Source organism: Scophthalmus maximus, chromosome 18 (genome assembly GCF_022379125.1).
Source record: "Scophthalmus maximus strain ysfricsl-2021 chromosome 18, ASM2237912v1, whole genome shotgun sequence".
NCBI lineage: Eukaryota > Metazoa > Chordata > Actinopteri > Pleuronectiformes > Scophthalmidae > Scophthalmus > Scophthalmus maximus.
In genome coordinates, this window is record NC_061532.1 from 3,902,922 (window position 1) to 3,924,546 (window position 21,625).

General features: G+C 42.3%; 2 protein-coding genes across 5 annotated transcripts; one reads left to right on the plus strand and one right to left on the minus strand.

The window, feature by feature from the left end:
• Positions 1 to 876: 876 nt before the first annotated feature.
• LOC118289804 (homeodomain-interacting protein kinase 1-like) lies at positions 877 to 4,961 on the minus strand. Of its 4 annotated transcripts, none has more exons than XM_035616844.2 (9): positions 4,831 to 4,961; positions 3,747 to 3,939; positions 3,461 to 3,652; positions 3,103 to 3,284; positions 2,832 to 2,955; positions 2,600 to 2,734; positions 2,425 to 2,508; positions 2,140 to 2,309; positions 877 to 2,026 (listed from the first exon to the last, which is right to left on the minus strand). In XM_035616844.2, exons 2-9 carry the CDS (start codon positions 3,924 to 3,926, stop codon positions 1,534 to 1,536), a joined length of 1,560 nt encoding a protein of 519 aa, XP_035472737.2. In that variant the 5' UTR covers positions 3,927 to 3,939; positions 4,831 to 4,961; the 3' UTR covers positions 877 to 1,533. The 4 variants fall into 4 exon arrangements, with proteins under 4 accessions (XP_035472737.2, XP_035472738.2, XP_047184382.1 ...); XM_035616845.2 differs by lacking the exon at positions 4,831 to 4,961 and adding an exon at positions 4,657 to 4,811; XM_047328426.1 differs by lacking the exon at positions 4,831 to 4,961 and adding an exon at positions 4,657 to 4,810 and having other exon boundaries at positions 2,615 to 2,734.
• Positions 4,962 to 13,700: 8,739 nt separating this feature from the next.
• Positions 13,701 to 20,369, plus strand: si:dkey-1j5.4 (leucine-rich repeat-containing protein 15). Its single transcript, XM_035616848.2, has 7 exons — positions 13,701 to 14,129; positions 15,687 to 15,876; positions 16,011 to 16,195; positions 16,279 to 16,535; positions 17,586 to 17,706; positions 18,011 to 18,146; positions 18,300 to 20,369. Exons 3-7 carry the CDS (start codon positions 16,139 to 16,141, stop codon positions 18,488 to 18,490), a joined length of 762 nt encoding a protein of 253 aa, XP_035472741.2. The 5' UTR covers positions 13,701 to 14,129; positions 15,687 to 15,876; positions 16,011 to 16,138; the 3' UTR covers positions 18,491 to 20,369.
• The last annotated feature ends 1,256 nt before the right edge of the window (positions 20,370 to 21,625 follow it).

The window sequence follows — 21,625 nt, forward strand, 5'->3', positions numbered from 1 at the left end:
GGGATCTCTCATCAAATGGAGAAAAGATGTGTTTGTGAGGCAGAGCGCCCTCTGCTGGCTATACAGCTGTAAAACATGTGGACCTCAGAGCCGGAGGAGCTCTTACTTGTCCAGAGTCTCTCCTGTGCAGTGAATGGACATTGTCCAAGTGCCTGGTGGAGGCTGGAGCTGTGCTGACGGAGTGGGGAAGCTTTTGAGAAGCATGATGGAGAAATTGATGCAGTTGAAACAGGCAGACGGAGACCGAAGATGTGTTGAGCAGAAGCGTTTACTCAATGTATTGAGGGGATTTCTGGTTCGTACAAAGATCAACCAAAGTGTCAGTGCATGATGTCCCAAAAACCCCTGTCGGCGTGGTGTATTTAACCGTCAGAATCATGTCGTCGTCAAACAGATGGAATGTCTCCCTAGAATCAGGATGTTCAGACTATAATCTAAGACTATGACATCCAGAGACAGTGACCTGACCTGACAAAGATGCCAGCCCTCGCATTAGTCTTAAAATGAATGTCACTGACTAATTACCGAAACAACAGTACGACACAAAATATCTCCAACTTCCTGTTTTGAGCCTTTGCTCCACTGTAGAGCTGTGTGCGGCGCTCTATTCCCCATCATCACTCCCTCGCTCACTCAAATGCATCCACCGCCTTTCGCAGTCTGCCTGTCCAACGGCAGAACCGGGAAAAATCCTGGTGCCGCTGTCGCTGTGCACGTTCAGGCAGACAGACTTCTTCTTCTTCTTCTTCTTTGCATGAGCGCACTTGTGTGCGCATGTCATAATCTGCAAGATTAATGCAGATGCAAAAAGCAACTGGAAAATGTCACTTTACTCTTTTAGAAATCATGAATGACCATTTTTTCCCGACTATTTCATAACATGTTATTGACCAAATGATTTATTGATAAGTCTGGATGATCAGCATCTGTGTTATAATTGACTCGAACAAACCGTCATGGTGTCATCTCCAAAGCAGAGAGGAAATGAACATTTGTTACACAATGTATTGACATTTGTTCATGAATTTGAATTAAAAAAAAAAAAAGGAATTTACAAGGATAAACAAATCATATGACGCCTGTGAAGGTTGTCCTGGTTATCTTCTTCATGTCAGACTGTCTGGTCGAGACTCTCAGGGTCCGTCGCTTTGTTTGTTGATACACTTATATATTTAATGACTTTGTCGATGATGATAATAATAATAATGAATGCATGAGAGAGAGAGAGAGAGAAGCACTTGGCGAACAGATCTTCTCTGTTGAGTGATGGTTTCGCTGATGTATAACGTCCCTCACTTCTCTATCAAACCATCTTCCCTCCCTTTCTAAATCACAGTATTTTGGATAGGGAGGAGAGGCGGACCGGTCTGGTCCTGGTTAGAAAGAGTGAGGACGGCGATTAACGCTCAAGCAGAGAAATCATCCTTCAACAGAGAAGATCTGCAGCACCATTTATCCCCAACCCACCATGCCGACCCTTCACCCCTCGCAAGAATGATTCAAGAGTCAGACTTTAACGCTTGGCCCGTTCTTTCATTCATGTTTACTGTACTTCCTTCTAAACATTGCACTCCTGACCCTGTCAAGGAACTTCTTCACATCCCTCAGTCGCTCCTTCTTCACTGTGGCAGGTGGACTCCTGTCGCTGGTCAAAGTCTGGTCGGCTGGATCGGCTCCGTGTTGGCCCACAGCCGAGTCCTCCGCGACAGAGCAAAGGCCGCCGGCCGCTGCAGTCGTGTTCGCACTCGGCGTGGCTGACTCCTCCTCAGACGCACCGTCGACACGTAGCTCCGTTTTTATTTGAAGTGTTAAAAAGATATAAAGAACGGAAAAAATGAAAAAATAAAAGATTGGATGTCGCCCGTTGCCCACGCCATCCTGAACGGCCGAGTCCGTGTCAACGGGGCGCGGCGCGGCCGCGGCCTCTTCATCGCTGGACTCCTCCTCAGCCACACCACCTGTACATAGGTCACCATCTGAGTCGTCAAATCCCACGACGCGCATTTTGTCCAAGGCATCCGTAACGCTGAACAACAACACGACAAGGAATTAGTGGATCACTCAAATCGGCAAACAAGTATTGCCACTGTTCCAATCCTGTCTCCACACAAGCCTACCGGAACTGAAACAGCTACTCACTGCAGGCTGTCGGTTTGGTTCAACAGATGGACCATTGTGAGAAAAGGGTGCGTGAGAGCCCTCGCCGGAGTGATCCTCTCCTCTGGGTCTGTGTGTAGAAGGCTTTTCAGGAGACTGACGAACGCTGTTCTGTCCTCCAGCTCAGCGAATCTCCAAATCCACGGGTGGAGCTGGATTCAAAAACGACGGAGGTGACAGTTCAGATTTCCTACCTGCTTCCCGTCCCCCGGTGACAGAGAACGCTTGGCATTGATTCATCCTGTAGTCATGAAATGGACGACTTACGGTTATCAGCTCATTCAGGCGTTTAATAGGACTCATCCATTTCTTGGGCTTAACGCCGGTACCACGTTGGTATTCCCTTGGGGTCTACAGGTACAAAACATGTCGGTCAGCTACCTCACCCGCAATGTGTTTAACAATTTAAAAAGAGGTGTTTTCTAATTGTGGAAAAACTCAACATGGGTAAAAACACCTTCATCCTCCATACTGGGCCGTCCTCCTTGTGGTTCTTCTTGAAGAAACCTTCAGTGAAGCGACCAGCATGGAGGAGGTGGTCAGCTGGCTGGCCCAGCATTTCCACGATGCCTTTCATCTGGAGAGAGAATAGAATAGAATCACGTCAGTTGACATTCTACATCAAGTCCCCTGTTGGGCTTGGACATGTGTCTGTGGCACAATGTACTACTTACTGCCCGGTACTGGCAGTGTTTTGCAAACGGGCGACGGGCAAGGTACAAGTAAAAAAGGATGCAGCCAAGACCCCACATGTCTATAGCCTCAGAGAGGGGGAGGCCCAGGGAGACCTCAGGTGCCCTGCGAGTGGAAACGAGAAGCACAAGAGCTGCTGGTACATTGTCTAATTCAGCATGTGAACTGAAGATTCACACAATCTCTGCTGGATAATTAACAACATAAACACACAACTCCAAGCATGATAGGATCTGTGTCAGTTGAACCTACCTGGAACCCGCAGGCTGGACTTTCTTCCCAAGTTTGTCTTCTGAGCTCATGAAGGAAAGGCCGAAATCAATGAGTTTGACCCTGAAGGGCTCACTCAGGTGGTTCACCAGCATTATGTTGTCTAGCTTGAGGTCTGCGTGAACCATTCCGAGGCTCTTCAGGCCGTCGAGAGCCGTCAACAACTGCGGGAGCAAAGGACACAATGTCAAATGTTAGTTACAGACACCTCTGACCAGGGTGCAGGCTCAAACAGATGAAGAAGAAATACAGCCATGTGACTTCAGTATGCAACGCGCCGCAAGCCGGCTGAGTGTGTTGCCACTTGTCGATCGGTTGACGAAAGCAACATAGTCTTTACCTGGTGAGCTATGGGACGGATTTCATTAAGGGTCAAATGCTCCCATTGTCTTTGTTCGAGGAGTGTGAAAAGGTTCATGTCCAGCTTTTCAAACACAAGACAGGTGTGCCCTTGGTCCTGGAACTTCTCAAAGAAGTGAACCACATTCTTTTTGACTGGGTCAAGAGCGCGCAGCGCATCAAGCATCATGATCTGTGGATAAAATAGGACAAATGATAGTTTAAGTGTCAGACTATGGTATCAGCATTTCATTTAATTCATAATTGAAGTTAATGACATGATCTACCTCTCTTTCAGAAGGAGTCTCTTTTTTTAAGATCTTGAGGGCCACGTCCTGCGATGTGATTAAATCCACAGCTCTGGCAACTTTGCCAAAGCCCCCCTCTCCGGTGAACTCCATGATGAGGTAGCGGCTTCTCCTGCTGCACAGCGTGTCGTTCTGTTGCACCTCAGATCGCTCCATCATCTTCTCTTTATACCTGACCAAGAAGGAGAACGTGTGAGGTTACAAGCCTCATCCCAGAAGATGGCCCCCGCTAGTGATTTCAACATCCAGACAAAGAAGTTAACATCCCAGCTGTTAATCTTACTATCATCTTTCGCTTACCCTAGTCACGCCCCACCACCTGACTCCTTGACCCTATCCCGTCTCTACCTCTTCAGTCTATCGCTCCTGACCTCCTTCCTTTCCTCAACCACTTCATCAATACCTCTGATAATTCCTTACTGTCCCAACACACTTAAAGCAGCAAGAGTGAATCCTCTTTTAAAGAAACCCACACTTAACCCATCTGATGTGAAAATCTCATCTACCATTTCTTTCCGAAACACTACAACGTGCTGTCTTCATTCAACTTTCTGCATATCTCTTCCGGAAAACCCTTTTTGACCCCCACCAGTCTGGATTCAAGGCAGGGCACTAAAGAGAGACTGCCTTCCAAGCAGTCAAAGAGGACACAGTGAACCACCAGATCCTCCTTTCACCCTCCAACAACTCGGAGTCTCAGGCTCGGCACTCTCCCTGTTCACATCCAACCTCAAGGACCGCACTTACAGGGTTACTTGGAGAGGATCTGTGTCTGCACCCTGCAACCTCACTACTGGGGTCCCCCAGGGCTCTGTTCTGGGCCCCATCATCTTCTCTATGTACACCAGGTCATTAGGCACTGTTTTTTACTCACACAGCTTTTTCTTACCATAGCTACGCAGATGACACCCAACTCCTTTCGACAATCCGAAACCCAGGTGGCAGCAACAATCTCTGCAAGGCTGGCTGACATTTCTCAGTGGATGTCGCGCACCACCTCGAGCTCAGTCTGGACGAGACTGAGATGCTTTTGCTCCCAGTTTTTTTCTTCAGTTTAACTTACCAGTTTTATCTGCTTTCAAACAGGCGGCTCAATGTGAATTTGATGCAATTTCGCAAAAAAAAAAAAGGTCCCTCAAATGTTCCAATGTCTCTTCTTCAGTGTCTCTTCTCCAACTAACGGTGTGTTGGTTTCTAATAAGTAACTGACCAGATGACAAGTTCTCAACATCAAAGGACACGTGACATCATCAAAGGACATCAGTTCCTTGCCAAAATTCTGGTCCAATGTTGAAGATTCTAAAACAATGTGTAAAATGGACAATCACTTGACTGACAAATTGTTAATGTTTGTTTTATGCACTTTAGCACTTTAAGTATTTCGACATATACTTAAAGCTATAGTTGTTGTCAGGTTTATTACATGAATCACACACACACACATGATTAAATACAAAATATGATTACACATATGAGGCCATGACTCATGACGATGCACTTACCTTTGACTCTGTCGATGCCTTCAAAAAGAAGCTCAAAACTTATTTATGTGTACAAGTACTTATTATGTAGTTTGTTCATTGTTTAATTTTTACAATCTGTGCTTTTGTGAAGCACTTTGTGACTTGCTCGGTGAAAGGTGCTATATTACATGAATATTACTTTCTACTTACTTACACACTTGTTAACATTATGTATTCCCTATCCCCCAACCCTTACCCCGAGTATCACAACTTACCAAAACCTGAAACTTCAAACCAATTCTTAACCCTTAAATAGTCCTTAAAAGTTGACGATCAGCCAAAATGTTCTCATATTCCAAAAATGTGTGAATGACAAAGGCTTTGTTCAGACTGCAAGCAAATTGCCAACCTGTCTTCATGGATGCAGCAATAGGCATCTGAAATTACGTTTGCCGTCTATCGTCACTCTGGGTAAGACAACGTTGTTGTGTTTCGAGTGGTGCAAATGATTCTTCCAATTAACTCAGAAATCAGCAGCCAGAGTAACGGGGCTGATACGATTGGAATCGCATCACAAACCACCTACAATGTGGTTTGAATCCTTTTTGCAAAATGTTTTTTTTTTTTTTTTTGCTGTCCAGACTTTCTTAAGTGAGTATGAGGTGTGGTCCACTGAGACGGGTGTGACTCTTTCACAACAAGAAATCCAAACAAAAAAAATGTGTGTAATCTGAGTTCTCATTCAACCTCATTATCATTTTTTACATAGAAGTTTCAGAAGACCCAGATATCTGAAGCAGGAGCAGTTTATTGATGCTTGATGCATCAAGGAGAAAAAACTAAAAGTGTCCATATTACAGGCTTGTCTCAATGTAACAGACAGTTTTCAATTTGATTTTTTTAAAAATTGATATACAATCTCAAATCCACGACAGAGGGGCTTTGACTGAATCCACTTTGAAATCTCTCATTTGACCTAAGCCAAATTCATCCCATCATTTACACATGAGGTCCTGCTGCCACAAGATGGAGATCTTATCCACAAAATAACACAGACTCTCTGACTGCTACAGAGAAATCTTCCACTGTTCCCATTTACATTAACTGTAGCCGAGGTTGGCTCAGCATGAAATGGACCTGCAACAGCCTGTTTAACCTCAAACTCATTGTTTCTTCTCACATTTAATGAGCTGTAGTTCAACAATGTATCGATATCTTGATATGATAACCTACATTCAGTGTTGTATGTTGTTTGTAAATATGGAAAATAACAACTTAAATGTGTGTTATTCGTCACAATATTGTGTTTGTTCATTTTTTTAAGATGTGAAATTTTTTTTATTGCTAAATGCAAGTTAACTTTTTTTTTTTTTGCCACTGTGCGTCAGTGGCAAAACAAAAATTGGTTTGATTTCATTACTGACAATGAATATGAGCAAAGTAGAGCGTTGTCTAGAAATCACATGAACTCCTGCAGGTCACTATAGGTGGTTTAAAGTTCAGTATAAAGACAGATTTATACAGGTCAGGTCGTGTTATTTAATTATTAAATGATCTAATAACAATTATAAGATCAACTGCCACCACATTTTGTGTGTAAGTAAATCCTACATATTTGATAGGAGATAGGAAACACAGGGGCATATGTAATATAGAAAAAATGTTAATGGTGTGGCAATTAGGTTTTCAGATACAGAAATTTCAATAATATTTAGTTGTGGAACTAGAGTCACTGTTAGTGTTGAGTCAATAGTAACGCCCAGACAAAAATGAACAACCAAACATTGTTTACTGGTATTTTTGCGAGTTTGATACAAATTAAGTTTACACTGGTAGTTACTGTCTCAAGGAAAGAGCCATATCCTCAGATTGACAGAGGAGAGGAACATAGGTGTGTAGCCGAGCTAACCAGAAGGCCAAAATTACCTTGCAGAAACTTTTTAAAATGATGCATCAATTCAAATACATCCACTGGCAAACTTTGATATGCTAAGTGAATGGGATATTTGGAGGTGGCTATGCCAGTAGTATTGAATCGTATCACATTACCCTCTGACAACGGGGCTGCCCTGGGTAAACTTTGCATTTGTTACCATGGCAATGCACACAAGTTTTACTGACGTAATGTACTTGCTATCTGTTAAATTCAGTTCCATTTTGTGGCCAATGAACAGGACACGTGCAAGAACACAATAAGCAGTTAAAGTTGGGTTATGTTTAAGTTGAAGACAGAGGCTGCGGCTGGAAGTTGAGCAGGGGGTGAGGTGAGGTGGTTGGAGATGGTGGTTAGGGGCAGGCGAGACGATGAGATGGCAGAGCAGGTCAGGCATTCCAAACAGTCAAGAAGAGGTGTAGAGAGCTGGACGTGGCACACGACTGGACTGAAACTGCCTCAACTACTGCAGCTGCTTGTGGCGTTATGAGGTGGTGAGATGTAGGTGTGCATGTGAATTGGGACAAACACACAGTCAGGCAGAGAGACGACCCGGGGACAGACAAGACACTCCAGGGAGGGGAAACAACAAAGACACAGAAGGACAGAAAGGTGGCAGTTACCTAAACATAACAAGAGATTTTGTACCCCTTACCACAACCAATTCATCACAAGATTCTATTATAGAGACAAAAACACATTATCTGGATCAAAGGCGCCTCAGTCAAACTTATTATATAGATTACAGTTTGTTAATTTTAACTCTTTCATACCTACAAAAATTTAATCGTGGAGTTCCACAGGGCTTTGTGGTGGGACCGATACTTTTCACTTTATATATGCTTGCCTTAAGCGTTATTATCAAAAAGCACCACATACATTGCCATTGTTACGCAGATGACACCCAACTGTATTTATCTATAAAGCCAGATTTAATTAATCAGATAGGACAAACTTAAGGATTGTCTTTAAGACATAAAGGCCTGGATGACCTGTAATTTTCTAACTTCTAAATTCAGACAAAACTGAGGTCATTGTACTCTGCCACCTCATAGAAACATTATCTGAGCATATAGTTACCTTGGATGGCATAACTTTGGCCTCCAGCTCTACTTTGACTCATACATAAAACAAGTCTCTAGGACAGCTTTTTTCACCTGTGCAATATTAAGTAAATTTTAAACATCCTATCTCAAAAGGATGCTGAAAAACGAGTCCATGCATTTGTTACCTCTAGACTGGACGACTGTAATTCATTGCAGCACGAGTTCTGACAGGAACTAGAACAAGAGATCATATTTTTTCCTTTGTTAGCATGTACAGTGCCTTGAGATGATCTATGGTGTGATTTGACTTAAATTTGATTCGCTTTCCCGAAATGGCCTCACTCTGTAAAGTCTTTATCTCAAACTGGTCCTCGAAGAGATAGAACAACAGTATGTCTATATGTGTGTGTGTGTGTGTGTGTGTTTGTGTGTGTGCGGCAGAGAGAGAGAGAGAGTAGAAAAGACAGATAACTAGTCTTTGTAGTGAAAATGCTGAGTTAATTTTGTTTTTGAATTCATAATAAGGTCAGTTTCATCCACAAAGGTCAGCGCAAGTCTCATTATGCAGCACAATAGTCACTTTAGTCAGACATCAAAGGGAAGCTCTGCTATCGCTGCCGCTACTGAGTCTTCATGCGGCTGTGTTTGTGCTTCATCAAAACATTCAGGTTAAGGTCTGTGCAGAGAGAGGGAGAGAGAGATTGGGAAAGAGAGTGGTTTTGACAAGACTAATTGATTTTAAAATCCCTTTGAAGCCAGGAGTCTGTGAAGCACGAAATAGCCCAGTGGTTTATTTATTTTACTCATGCTTGGCTTTAGTGCATTCTGTCAATCCACTCTATTAAAGCCCCTTTTCCTTTCTATTATCGCACGCGTAAACGGCTGCTCAAAGCGCCTTTCGTCTTTTTCTCCATTAGCCTTGGCTGAAACATGGTATTGTGTTATAATCCAACCCGCCTCACATGTTTAAAATGTATCTCAGATTCCCAAAACATGTCATATTAATGAAAAAACAACAACTAAGCCTGATATTCTTGGTTGCCTCCGTCCAAGGACAGTGCTATTGTGGCACATATAGTCTCTTAATATTAAAGTGGGTATTAGCCAAATATGATTATATATAAAAAAAATGTTTAAATATTATTATTGTATCTAAAAAAATAACTTTTTGGGGGGTCATTTTTCCCTCTTACTTCATTCAAACCAAATTCTGCAAGTGGATTCAGGGGTCAAGATTTGAACCTCACATGGTTAAAATTATATTTTCATTTTCCTTAAAAAAATGTATTATCTACAGATGATTTATTATCCTTATTTCCAATATATATCATTTGTTGAATTTTAATGTGTGGAAATAGACAAAACCAAACCCTGGTGTTTCCTGTTGAAAAAGGACTAAATGTACATTCAGAGAAAAAACTAATTGCAACATCCTGGGCTCAGGTATTGTTGGAAACCATGCTGTTCATCTCTTTCTATTCTTTCTCTCTACAATACTAACTAATGGAGAAAAACACTTAGTAAGACATGAGTTATGTAAGCATCAGCAGCAAAAGGATTATGTTTTACAGTTTTTAAAATGATAATAATACTTTGCAGTGTTTTCTTCTTTCAACACATTTAAAGTCGACAGGTAGGCGGGTCAAAAAGGAAAAAAAAAAAGACCCTCCTTTGAATGCTCTGCTCAGAATACGTTTAAAAAATTTTAAAAAACATGGTCTTTTCCATTTGTTTGGCAGAGAGATGAGCCAGGAGGCAGAAGGAGGCCAGCTCAGCATCCAGCTCAGAGATGTGTGTGTACAGCTGCCAGAGACAACACGATGGCGGCCGCTTGCCGGCAAACAGCCAAGACGGGATGCAAAAAACGGCTTTTCCCTACTTTTAAAATCACACATGCAGGTACAGTGCACTGTGTCTGACTATGCAGACACACACTCACCAGCATACTGTACACACACCTCTCCGCATACAGTACACATGCCCAGGACGGCCTGCTCGTCACTCGTGCCCTTTGATGGCTCGATATCTGAGGTGTCAGCGCCGTGGACTGCGCTGAATTATTTCACAGCAACGGGTCATATAATACAATGAGGTGTTTGAATGGACACATTCAAGATGCACAAGCGCCTCCGGTATATGACAGTATCAGAAAGCACCACATACAGTTCCATTGCTACGCAGATGATACCCAGCTGTATTTATCAACAAAGCCAAATGAAACTGATCAGGTAGACAAACTTCAGGACTGCCTTAAAGACATAAAAGGCCTGGATGACCTGTCACTTTTTACTTCTAAATTCGGACAAAACCGAAGCCGAAACCGAAAATCTTGTGGCCCTAAACACCTCAGAGAAACATTATCTGAGCATATAGTTACCTTGGATGGCATAATTCTGGCCTCCAGCTCTACTGTGACTAACCTTGGAGTTATCTTTGACTCAAACACAAGACAAGTCTCTAGGACAGCCTTCTTCCACCTGCGCAATATAAGGAACATTAGAATCAATCCCATCTCAAAAGGATGCGGAAAAACCAGTCCATGCATATTTAACCCATGGTTACTTTGAGCAGTTTTCGGGGATAAAAAATGTTCCTTAATGTTCCTAGGTTAGACTTAAAACCTTCCTCTTTGATGAAGCTTATAGTTAGAGCTGCTCAGGTTGTTTACTGATCCATCTCTTAGTTAATAATAATAACAATAATACATTTCATTTATAGTTATTCTTCTATAGGCTGAGACTGCTAGTATTATTATTACCCTGTATTTATCATCCGCATCAAATTTATATAATAACAACAACAACAATAATAATAATACTTATAATAACACACACACACACACACACACACACACACACAAAAATCAAGGGCAAATTAGGGTTAATTGTCTTGCCCGAGTACACTTTGGCAGGACAGGAAATTTGTCACTGAGACTCGACTACATGACGTTGGTCTTTTCAAGATTTGTATGTGATATTTACACCTAGCTGGAATGTACGTGTGTGTGTGTGTGTGTGTGTGTGTGTGTGTGTAAACCCAATTTAGCACATTCGGAAATTGCCAATGAAACAACCAGTTGCCCACATATTTACACGTTCAGGTGACATGGAGCGACATTAACATCCAGGGGTCGTGTTTCTGGCAAACCACCTGAATATGAGGCCACATGACTGTAAGGGGAACTGAAGTATCACTGTTCATTATCATTGTTGAAATGAAGAAATGATGAAAACAGCTGCTTTAGATGAAGAGACATTAACCCCTTACTTTACTGAGCTCCGACAAAATGCTCCCTTCAAGTACTTTCCTGGAACAGTTGAAAAAAATCTTGTTTTCAAGGATTGTCAAATTTGTTGTTATGATGATAATACCCGTGACGGCGATACTGTGCCGTTGTAATAATATGGGTCTATTGACTTCACGTCAACTCGAGTCTTCTCAACCGGCTCTTTACAGCAGCCATTTATTGACAATCCAGCTTTTGGGAAGAGACACGGACGACTCCTAAAAACGCCATCTGATCACTATTGGCTTTGATCTAATGGCATTGGGCCGTCGTTAACAATGGATTTCAACTGGCGGCTTGCCATGCAAAAATAAATGGCCATCTGCTGTAGGTAGAGTGGCAGTAAAGAGGAAGTCATCATCACCCACTCCTCTTCTTCTCTTTCAATCCTCCTACTCCTCCTCTCTCTCTCTCCGTCACTCCTGCCTCTGTTCATTCAGAGATTGAGTGATGGATTAAACCAAAATTTTTTAGGTCTGATGAGCAAACATGATGATAACATTGTATTGACGAAGTAGCTACTTTGAGGATCCAGGTTGGTTTTTCTCATACTTGCTATTATTAGTATTATTAGTATCAACTGTGCCTTATATGGCAGTGTGCACGGCCTGTGGTCTACCAAGCTTTTGATGAATGTCATTGCCACTTGTTAGCAGGACCGGTTCATTGTTGGGCATGTATTTTCCTTGGAATTTCTTATACATCTAAAAAAAAAAATTAAAAAAATCTATGGAATATCATGTGACTCATTCTTTATGATTTTTTTGGAAAATTTGATTGAATTGATTGAACTTGGCTAATGTTGGCTTAAAAAACCCAAACATAAATTCACCTCTTTTGCTTTCCCACTGCACTAGCAGAATTATTTGACCTACCCACACACACACACACACACACACACACACACACACACGTCTCTGTCTCTTTTCCGTCTCTCTTCCTATCTGTGCGAAGGCTCGATAATGACACTTCCAGATGGCTTGCCTGCTTTATGTGTGTGCCCGTGTGTGTGTGTGTGTGCGTGTGCTGGCTGGGTTTGAAAAGGATCTTTCGTCTTCCTCCTCCTCTTCCTCCTCCTCCTCCTCCGACAATTGAATCAGTCCAGTCAGCACAGCTGTCTATCTGCTGCCTCTCTTCCCCAGCACGTCTCGATTAATCCCGACATCATTGCTGCACAACTCTGGCCCGTGCTCTCCTTCCGCGGCCCCATTCATTCTCTCTTCTTTTAAAACCGTCCGTCTTTTGCACTGTTCTCTTCCTCTCCGTCCTTTTATACGGTGCCGCTCTGCCGCCGTTTCTACTTTCACGCTGATCCCTCTTCTTCCTCCTCCCACGCCCTCTTGCCGACTCCCCTGCCTCCTAATCTCCACCCTTCTGCTCCATCGTTGTTTTCTCTCTCCCAGCTTCTTCCTCCTTTCCCCCCCCTGTTTACCTCTTTGTTTTCTCCGCTCTCCATCGCTGCGTAACAGACAGTGACATGTTTGGCAGTTCCTCTGCTCTCTCCTCTCATAAGGAATTAGTATCCTGACCCAGTTCCACATGCAGCTGCTGCCACATCCACATGGCTGTGGAATAACAGTGTGTCACTAACTGCCGCAGAGGAAAAAATGTGCAAAACGGCCCTGACAAACTATCTGGAGATGTTTGAAAGGGGATGACGGCTTTGTTCTGATGTGTACTAACCAATGGTCTTGGCGATGCTTCTAGACTACGACGCCTTAAAAAAAGTAAGACAACATTGAAGTGACCATCCCTCTGTGCCTCCGTCTCCAGCCTTACTGTTCCTAAGAGCAACGGGACAGGGGCGCAAGCTTGCCCCGCTGATGTGATCTACCTCATCGTCCCGTTTGGATGGCTGCGGTCATCGTTGACTAATCGCCCCGAGCTGCATCCGCACTTCGCAATGATAAGAAATCCCCGATTCGAGCCATTGAATGTATCTGTTGACAATGTACCGCCGGCCTTTTAAAAAAAGGCAAACTTCCGAACAAGATAATCGAATTGTTCTTGTAGTGAAATTACCTTATATAGACATATTTGTATGGATACATCAACTTACTTACATCCTTTATTCCAGTGAATAAATGCAATGCAGTGACTGATTAATATCACCTATCTATTTTTAAATATGACCCCAAAAATTGTTTGGAAATGTGAAATTCAAACTAAAGCAGCCGTCAACACCATGTTAATTCTTGCCAGTAGAAGTCAAATATGACTTGGCAGCGTGACGTGCAACAGGGACCGGTGCCATGATCTGTGGATGCCACATTTCTCTGGGCTCTGTGACATTGCAGAAGTTGCGGCTCACGGAGTTTCACACGCCGCTTCCACTGCTGTTCCCACGCCACCGCTTTCATGTCAAGCTTCATGCGGCGCATAGTTTCATCCACCCGTTTCAGAACCCACTCGCAGCTGAGACGTCTGCAGCGCTCCTGAGTTTAAAAATTCATTTCAAAAGTATAAACTGTGTATCGACAACATCATTTTTTAAGAGCTCAGTGGAGGTGAGGCCAGTGGCACCAGCGTCAACTCTGACAGTTCTGAAGGGAAACTTCACACATTCTGATTGAGCAGTGAAAACAAAGTGGACTAGCATCTTTTTATTTGAAGGAGTGATGGGAGCTTGTTCAGGTGAGTGGCACCCGACAGGAGGGAGCACTGTTTGACAAGTTTGTCGAGCGGGAGAAATGAAATACACGCGAACCAATTATTTGAATCGACAATCACATAGTTCATGTTTTTTTATCCGGGAAAAGCTGCTTGTTGCTTCAAAGGGTCACGTCACCATGATGATAATGTGGATATAATAACCTTTTATTGATGTACTGTATACCTGTTGAGGTTTGACTGTCGTCCTGTCATTTTAGAAATATTTCTTCATGGGAATAGTTCCTGCTTTTCTCAGACAATGGATTTCTCGCCATTGTTTTAGAGGCAGGAAAAATATTTTTGAAAGGACACTATCAACCATACAGACCCAATTAACCCCTTGTTTTTAACATTTTCTCTTACCACTTTCAATAAATCAGTGTTGTCATGTCGTCATATATGACTATTTTATGGTGGGGAGCTTGATGTTATAATACATGCAGTGGCAGCGGAGGGAAATCTCTTGCATACAGTCATTTCAGCACGCTATCCTGGGGGTTTGATTTAGGATTGGTTTTGTTTGGCACACTTCTATTGAGCTTCAATTAAGTGCAGCATCATCAAAAATTCCCGTTAAAAAAATATTAAGAAATTGTTTCCTGCATTCATATAAATAATGCTAGGTACAGAGCTAAATTAACAGAATTCATCCTCTTCACTGCTATGTGGTGTTTTCGAGATTGTCATTCATATTTTAACTTTAATCCTCCTGTCATTTCATCATCCTCTTGCAGATACAAATACGTGTCATGCCACAATTAATTACAACTGACACAGTGTATTTATTGAATTTAATAAATAAATTGTTTTGCCTGCTAATATGATGGCAAAGATGTAAAGCATTGATTTGAGTGATAAGCATTTAAAGTAATGGCTAATTTGGGTACCACATAAGGTTCCTTGTGTCTATCGCTGTCCATCTGTGCATCTAGTACCATATACATTGTTTTAATTTTAGCATGAGGGCTACTATCTCAGCTCCACATCCTAAAGTATTGGCATTCAACGATTCAGATGGAAGATTAATAAGAGTGTCACTTGAAGAGCTGCTGACCAATCGGAATGTAACCACATAACACCTGACAACATGACAGCTTTGTGTCAGAACAGAAAGAGAAAATTTCAGAAAAAAAATTAACTTTGACATTAAGTAGTGCTAAAGAATAGTTTATCATGAGTGGGCCCAGGTGGTGGCACACCAAGATCCGGGAAGTGGAATTCACCTCCCTACCATGGATGCAAACAATGGCGGATTTAAAATGCTTAAAAAACAATGTTTCCTGAGGAACCAAATTAATTTAACGATAGATAATTAATGAGGCTATGTATTTCAATACATATGCATTTGGAACACAAGCATATACATGCTAAACATCTCAAGTTACTGCAGAATTCTTTTCCCAGGAAAAGGGAGTACATTTGGTGGTAATTGCTTGAAAATACCACAATCACAAATTTAACTCTATTATCTATAAGATGTATCAAAACGATTTTTGCCTTTGCATCTTTTTCTCTGTCTCTCTCCTCGCCATTCTGCAGGGGACATGCGGTTCTCAGTGTGGTTAGTGCTGGGAAATCTTTTGGACAACACAGACTGTGGAGAGCTGTCCTGATGTCTGTAAATGCACCAAGATATCTAGTCCAGAAAAGTCAGAGGTCAACTGTCACAAGAAGGGTCTTCTTCATTTCCCCTCCGATCTGCCCCCTGATGCTTGGATCCTCAAACTTGGTGGGTGCCTTGTTTTTAATAAAATTAACCACAAGATTGTTCTGATGTTGAAGATTTGATTTGACATCTAAGTAAACATGAGGATTGAGGGTCATGAGTGCATCAGTAACCAACTTCCACACTGGTGTTCAAAGGTGAGAATCGTATCACAGACCTTGAGGCCGATGCTCTGCGATCAATTCCAAAGATTGAGAGTGTCCACTTGGAACGAAACGCCATTGAGTCCATCCACCCTCAGGCCTTCTCTGGTGCAAGGCAGCTGATGCTTCTCAATCTTTACAGGAACCACATCACCACTCTTCCACCAAGGGGATTCCAGGTAAAGGATTGGGAGATCAATAGATTTGATGTACCGCAATGACATTGCAATAATCTGACCACAGTGTCCCTTTGCCTTGTCAGGACCTCCTGAATCTTCGCTTCCTTATGCTGGGACAGAACCAGATTGGCATCCTCAAAGCTGAGATGTTTGCCGGCATGAAGAACCTGTCAGATCTTGATCTTCCTCTCAATGCGCTGACCTTTCTCCCATCTAACGCCTTCAAGCCTCTCACAGCCCTCAAAGTTCTCGACCTCTCCATGAATCTCATTCAGAAGATGTCTCCCAAGGCCTTCACTGGCCTCCGACAGCTCATGTTTCTCAACTTGGATAATAACAGGTCATAACAACACTTGTCCTTTCTTGTGGCTGTACTACAATTCAAAAAGCAGACTGACTTTCTACTGCGGGTATATTAAATGAGAATTTGATTTCTCAACCATGCGTTGTTAGGTCAGAGTCAATGATGTGTTCCCCAATAGAGAACAGGTCAGAAAGTGATGATGCTCCTCATAGCTTTAAACCGAGGAAGTAAAAATCTAAACTAGGTAAACATTTTTGACATTTTAGATAGAAACTATATTAACTCTTAAAGAGAATTTAATGCCTATATTAAACATTGACCTTAGCAGTCTTTGGAGTACATGATAAAAAGGAATCTTGAAGGGTTCACTTCATTACTCTTGTGGTAGCCATTCTTTGTATTCCTACTTTCAAATCTACATTCTTTTTTATTAAAAAGCCCTTTTTAAATGGCAAAATGTGGTAACACTTTACTTTACCCCCCTCCCCCTATTTAGGATTAAAGAGCACTTCAACAGATTATTTATATTATACTAAAATATAGTAGTAAGCAGATTTGTTAGATTTTTTCCTGTTTTGCTAGTGTACGCTACACAAGGGCAAGTGATAATGTAGTAATTCAGGCAGACATGATCAAAATGTAAAACATCTCCGAAGAACAAAGAATACAGGCTTATTATATAGGATTGCCTTCAGGTTGATGTATCAGAATAGTACACATCGACATGTATTGCTCTTTACAACGATAGAAGTGTAACAGCAAAAGATAACACAAGCCCTTGGCTAAAATCGCCTATGATATACCATGCAATGCTTCCGAGAAACAAGAAGTATTAGAGGTATGCTATGGGGAAACAATAAGGAAAGCCCCATTTTACTGGATTGGTTCCTTCAATATGTGACCTAGTAAAACCCTGGCTGTCACAATCTGTTCATGCAACATTGTCATCGGTACACTGCGGTTTTAAGATGGGACTACTTCTTGTATCATTTAAAAAAACACCATAGGGACAAACATAGGGATAAAAAATGTCTTGTCTTACCATAGAGGTTGATGAACATTTTTTGATTGTCCACCCCAATCCAGTCTGAGGACCATTCCTCCTGGAGCGTTCAGGCCGCTGCAATCTCTGGAGATGCTGGTCCTAGATAACAACCTTTTGTCTTCACTGAGCCCGTTGGCTTTGGACGGCCTGGATAAGTTGCAGGTAATACAGTGTGTTGTGATGGTTTAGAATGGGTTTTCGCACACAGACAGATGAGAAAGTGAGATAGAATCATTCTCTTCTCTTGGTTAGTCCTCATATGTTTCTCTTATACTGCTGCAATGGAAAAGTAATTACATTCCTTTTTAAGGTGCAGAACAATTAGGTGACCTTCTCTGTTAAACAGTTTGACAACCACTAAGCAAACTCTATAGTTACAAATTTTCTCATTTAGGTCGCACTGCACAAAACTTTCTGTCTACATTCGTCCTCTAAACATAAATAAATGTGCTGACTATTGAACCAGGAACTCTACCTGAGGAAGAACAATCTGGATCATCTTCCACCTGATGTGTTCGGGAACATGCCCAAGCTTTCTCAGCTGGCTCTCAGTGGAAACCGCCTGAAGACAGTGGATGGAAACATGTTCACCCAGATGCTTAGTAAGGCCTAATGCTAGCAGGTGGCCTTTTCACCACCCCATTTTCACAGGAGCAAAGGAGTGATTAATTATTGTATAGGTAGAAAGGACTGCATCATTTGCTGATGCCAGCATAATTCATTTTAAGTAACAATCTTTCCCTGACTCCTCTCAGACCTGAAGAAGCTGGACATCCACGACAACCCGTGGCAGTGTGACTGTAACCTGAGCTCCTTGGTGCAGTGGATGGGACAGACTAAGGCCACCCTGTCTCCTGGGACCGCCCCGAGATGCTTGAGTCCTCCGGAACTCCAACACAAGAGCCTCAGCAGCCTCAAAGACGGCAAACTGCTCTGCGATGCCTAACACCAGAAAAACCTTGATGAAGATCATGACCTGGACTCTGACATATCGAGGTTCAGATGATCTATTATTCTACTGATTTTTATGCTCTAGCCTAGCATTTGTAGTGTGGCCCTGTTTCTAACTCTCTACAAATTTTGGCTTTACCACCATGTATTTTTGAGTTTAAACCCAACCCCATACAGGAGCATGAAACTCTCTTCTGCAGTAAAAGCAGGAAAAGCACAAAACCAGCAGTATTTAACTCTAACTCTAACCCTAACCCTATTACCTGAGTAGAAAGGCTGCGTATCATCACTGTGTTTTCCATAAGCAAAGTACAAGTGCTGTCCTTTATCTGCAAATTCAACACTGACATTAAAGCTCATGTGTGATATTCATTGCCACTAGATGTCGCACTAGCACTAGAATCACGGGCCAAAACAAAAGCTTTGTCGGGCCATACCTCTCGCCTCCCTTTATGTTCTCAGCCAAGTGTTGTCTATACAGTGGGCGTATACAGTGGGCGCTGCAAAGACCTGTAAGAACAGCCCCTGAACACACAACCAGAAGCACAACTGCACAGAGTTACTCTGTGTACAGGAGAGAAAACAAAAATCGAATCCAACCAGCTGCCGTGCCGGGCAGACTGGTTGAAGTGATCCGTAGCATCTCATCCACAGTTAATGCTCCTGAGTCCTGTCAGTGTCTGAACCTCCATGTTTTGGTCGAAAGAAAATGATTTGTAGCCGTTACTAGTTTAGCAGCACTGTGGTGTGCAGGTGTTGGTGTTTTTGTAGTGTTCGTGTGCCCAGAAAGTTGTCTCAGAGCCGAAAGGATACAATCTTCCTTTATAAATGTGGGGAAGGGCCGGCACACACACACGCACATGCGCGCGCACACACACACACACACACACACACACACACACACACACACACACAGTTTCTCTGCTCATTACTCTCCAGTATTTTTATGTTGTTGGCTGCTATATTAATGTATAAAATCTTGTATGATCTTTAATATCATAGTCTCATAATTCTTGCCATGTTAAAGCTGTGCTTGATTGGAAAGTGAAGGATTACATGCAGTAGGATCATATTAATTACTGCAAGAAGGCAGCACAGCGAAAATGTAAAAATTAGGATAGCTCCAGATAATATGATTTCATTGAAATTGTAATCTCTGAATTACAGCAAATTAAGCCCAGAATCCAGCCTGATGCTGCAAAGAAGCCCAGAAGCAGTATACCACAACGCCAAACGTATGTGGACATGTGAACAATAAACCCATACATGACTTCCAACAATCTCATTCCAAAACCATGGGCAATAATCTGCACCTATACCAGCCTCCACTCCACTGGTTTCAGACTGTCCACCAGGTTTTGGGACCGAGCTGCACAGACATGCGTCAAGACCACAAGTAAGAGTCCAGCACTGATTGGCTCCCAGTCGCCATTCCAGCTCGTCCTAGAGGTGTTGGATGGGTTTTATGTCAAGGCTCTGTGCAGGCCGGTCAAGTTCTTCCAAAAAATAGGGGAAACCTTGCATTAAAGAACTGTCTTTGTGCATGGGGCCATGGCAGGTTGAAATAATAAAATAGTTGGAATAACTTACTTTGTCCTGCACAAAAAGGACTTACCAAGAGATAAACAACCTATCCTGCAGTGTCTGCTGCCACTGTACATATTCTCACTTCCAGTACACCTGCACTACGCTTCACACTATGATATGCAGTTACTGTACTGCAACCTCCTCCAAAAGCCTCTGTCAGACACACACTCTTCAGGTTGGGTAACTCAAAACCACAGGAGGGAAATAGACAGTAACAGCCAGAGACAGTGACAATTGGAACACTTTGTGGAAGAAAAGAGGGATGTGGAGGCAGAGATGGAGAGAAAAGTTGGAACAGCATAGTGTGTGTGTGGGGGGGGGGGGGGGGGGGGGGGGGGGGGGGGGAGTGCTGCTGGGGCTAAGATGGGAGACGGGGGATGGCAGAGCATGATAATCAAAACCTTTTGTACTCTCCAATCGACCTCCTCAGACAATGACTTTGACATGGAAGCGGCAAATGTCTCCCATTCCGCCGAGGGGGATAATCGCCATAATTTCCACCTGCATCAAACCTTTATTATAGGAAAGCGCCAAAGAACAATGTAATAGCTAGGCTTTGTTCTGAGCTGCGGCTTTTTTCCACCTCCTCTGATGGCTCCAGAACATTATACAGTTATGTTAAATAGATATTTATCTTTCCCCTCCAATGTTCTTTAACATTATAAAATGGAAACATTTCATGCCCATCAGTATTCATGATTTTTTAGATTGCAGTGTTTAACGTGGACCAATGCGTCTGAAAAAACATTGTGATGCATGGACATGTCAAACGACTAAAAACACAATCACTACCATTAAGACATGTTTCTGTGGCCTGGCTCTTTGAAATCCATCATGCATAAATTATAGAATCATGACTGTGTGCTTAGGGACTGTGTATACTACAAGCATGCTGTCTGTTTAAAAAAAAAAAATTTAGGCTGATTTGTTTTGTTAGGATTTAATGGAACCTAGGCAAATAAACACTCTCAGTAGATAAAGGCTGTATACCATTTTTTATGTCTCATGATTAAGTTACATAGATACGGGGTGTGTTGTCCCTTGAGAAACATGAATGTGTTGATGCACTGGCAGATATATTTACTGTATGGAGGCACGTATTACATCATTAGAGGCATTCCATGCAGTCTTATTTCAAAGGATCTTCTCAGAGTGCCGACAGGCTGCTGCTGAGCACTTAGCCCTGAGAATTGTGGGTCTCCTCTTAAAGGGAACCTTCAAGTGATGTGAGACGAACACTGAATTCTGTTAGATAACCAGCTGGAATATATTATGTTTTGGACTCAACAACTGTACTACTCAATATTAGTAGCTGGACTAGTGATGGAAATAATGGTTCCTTGAAAGGAGCCTGATCTTATGGCTCCGTTATGGTCTTTTTTACATTTTTATTTTAATTTTATGAATAATTTAAAGGCCCTACTGGGTTCTACATTGGTTCAAAAGGACGGCTCATCGTTCCTTTTGGGTTCAGCAAGATATGAAGATAACTTATGTATTAGAATAACAGATTCAAATTTAGAAAACCAATATAATTTCAATG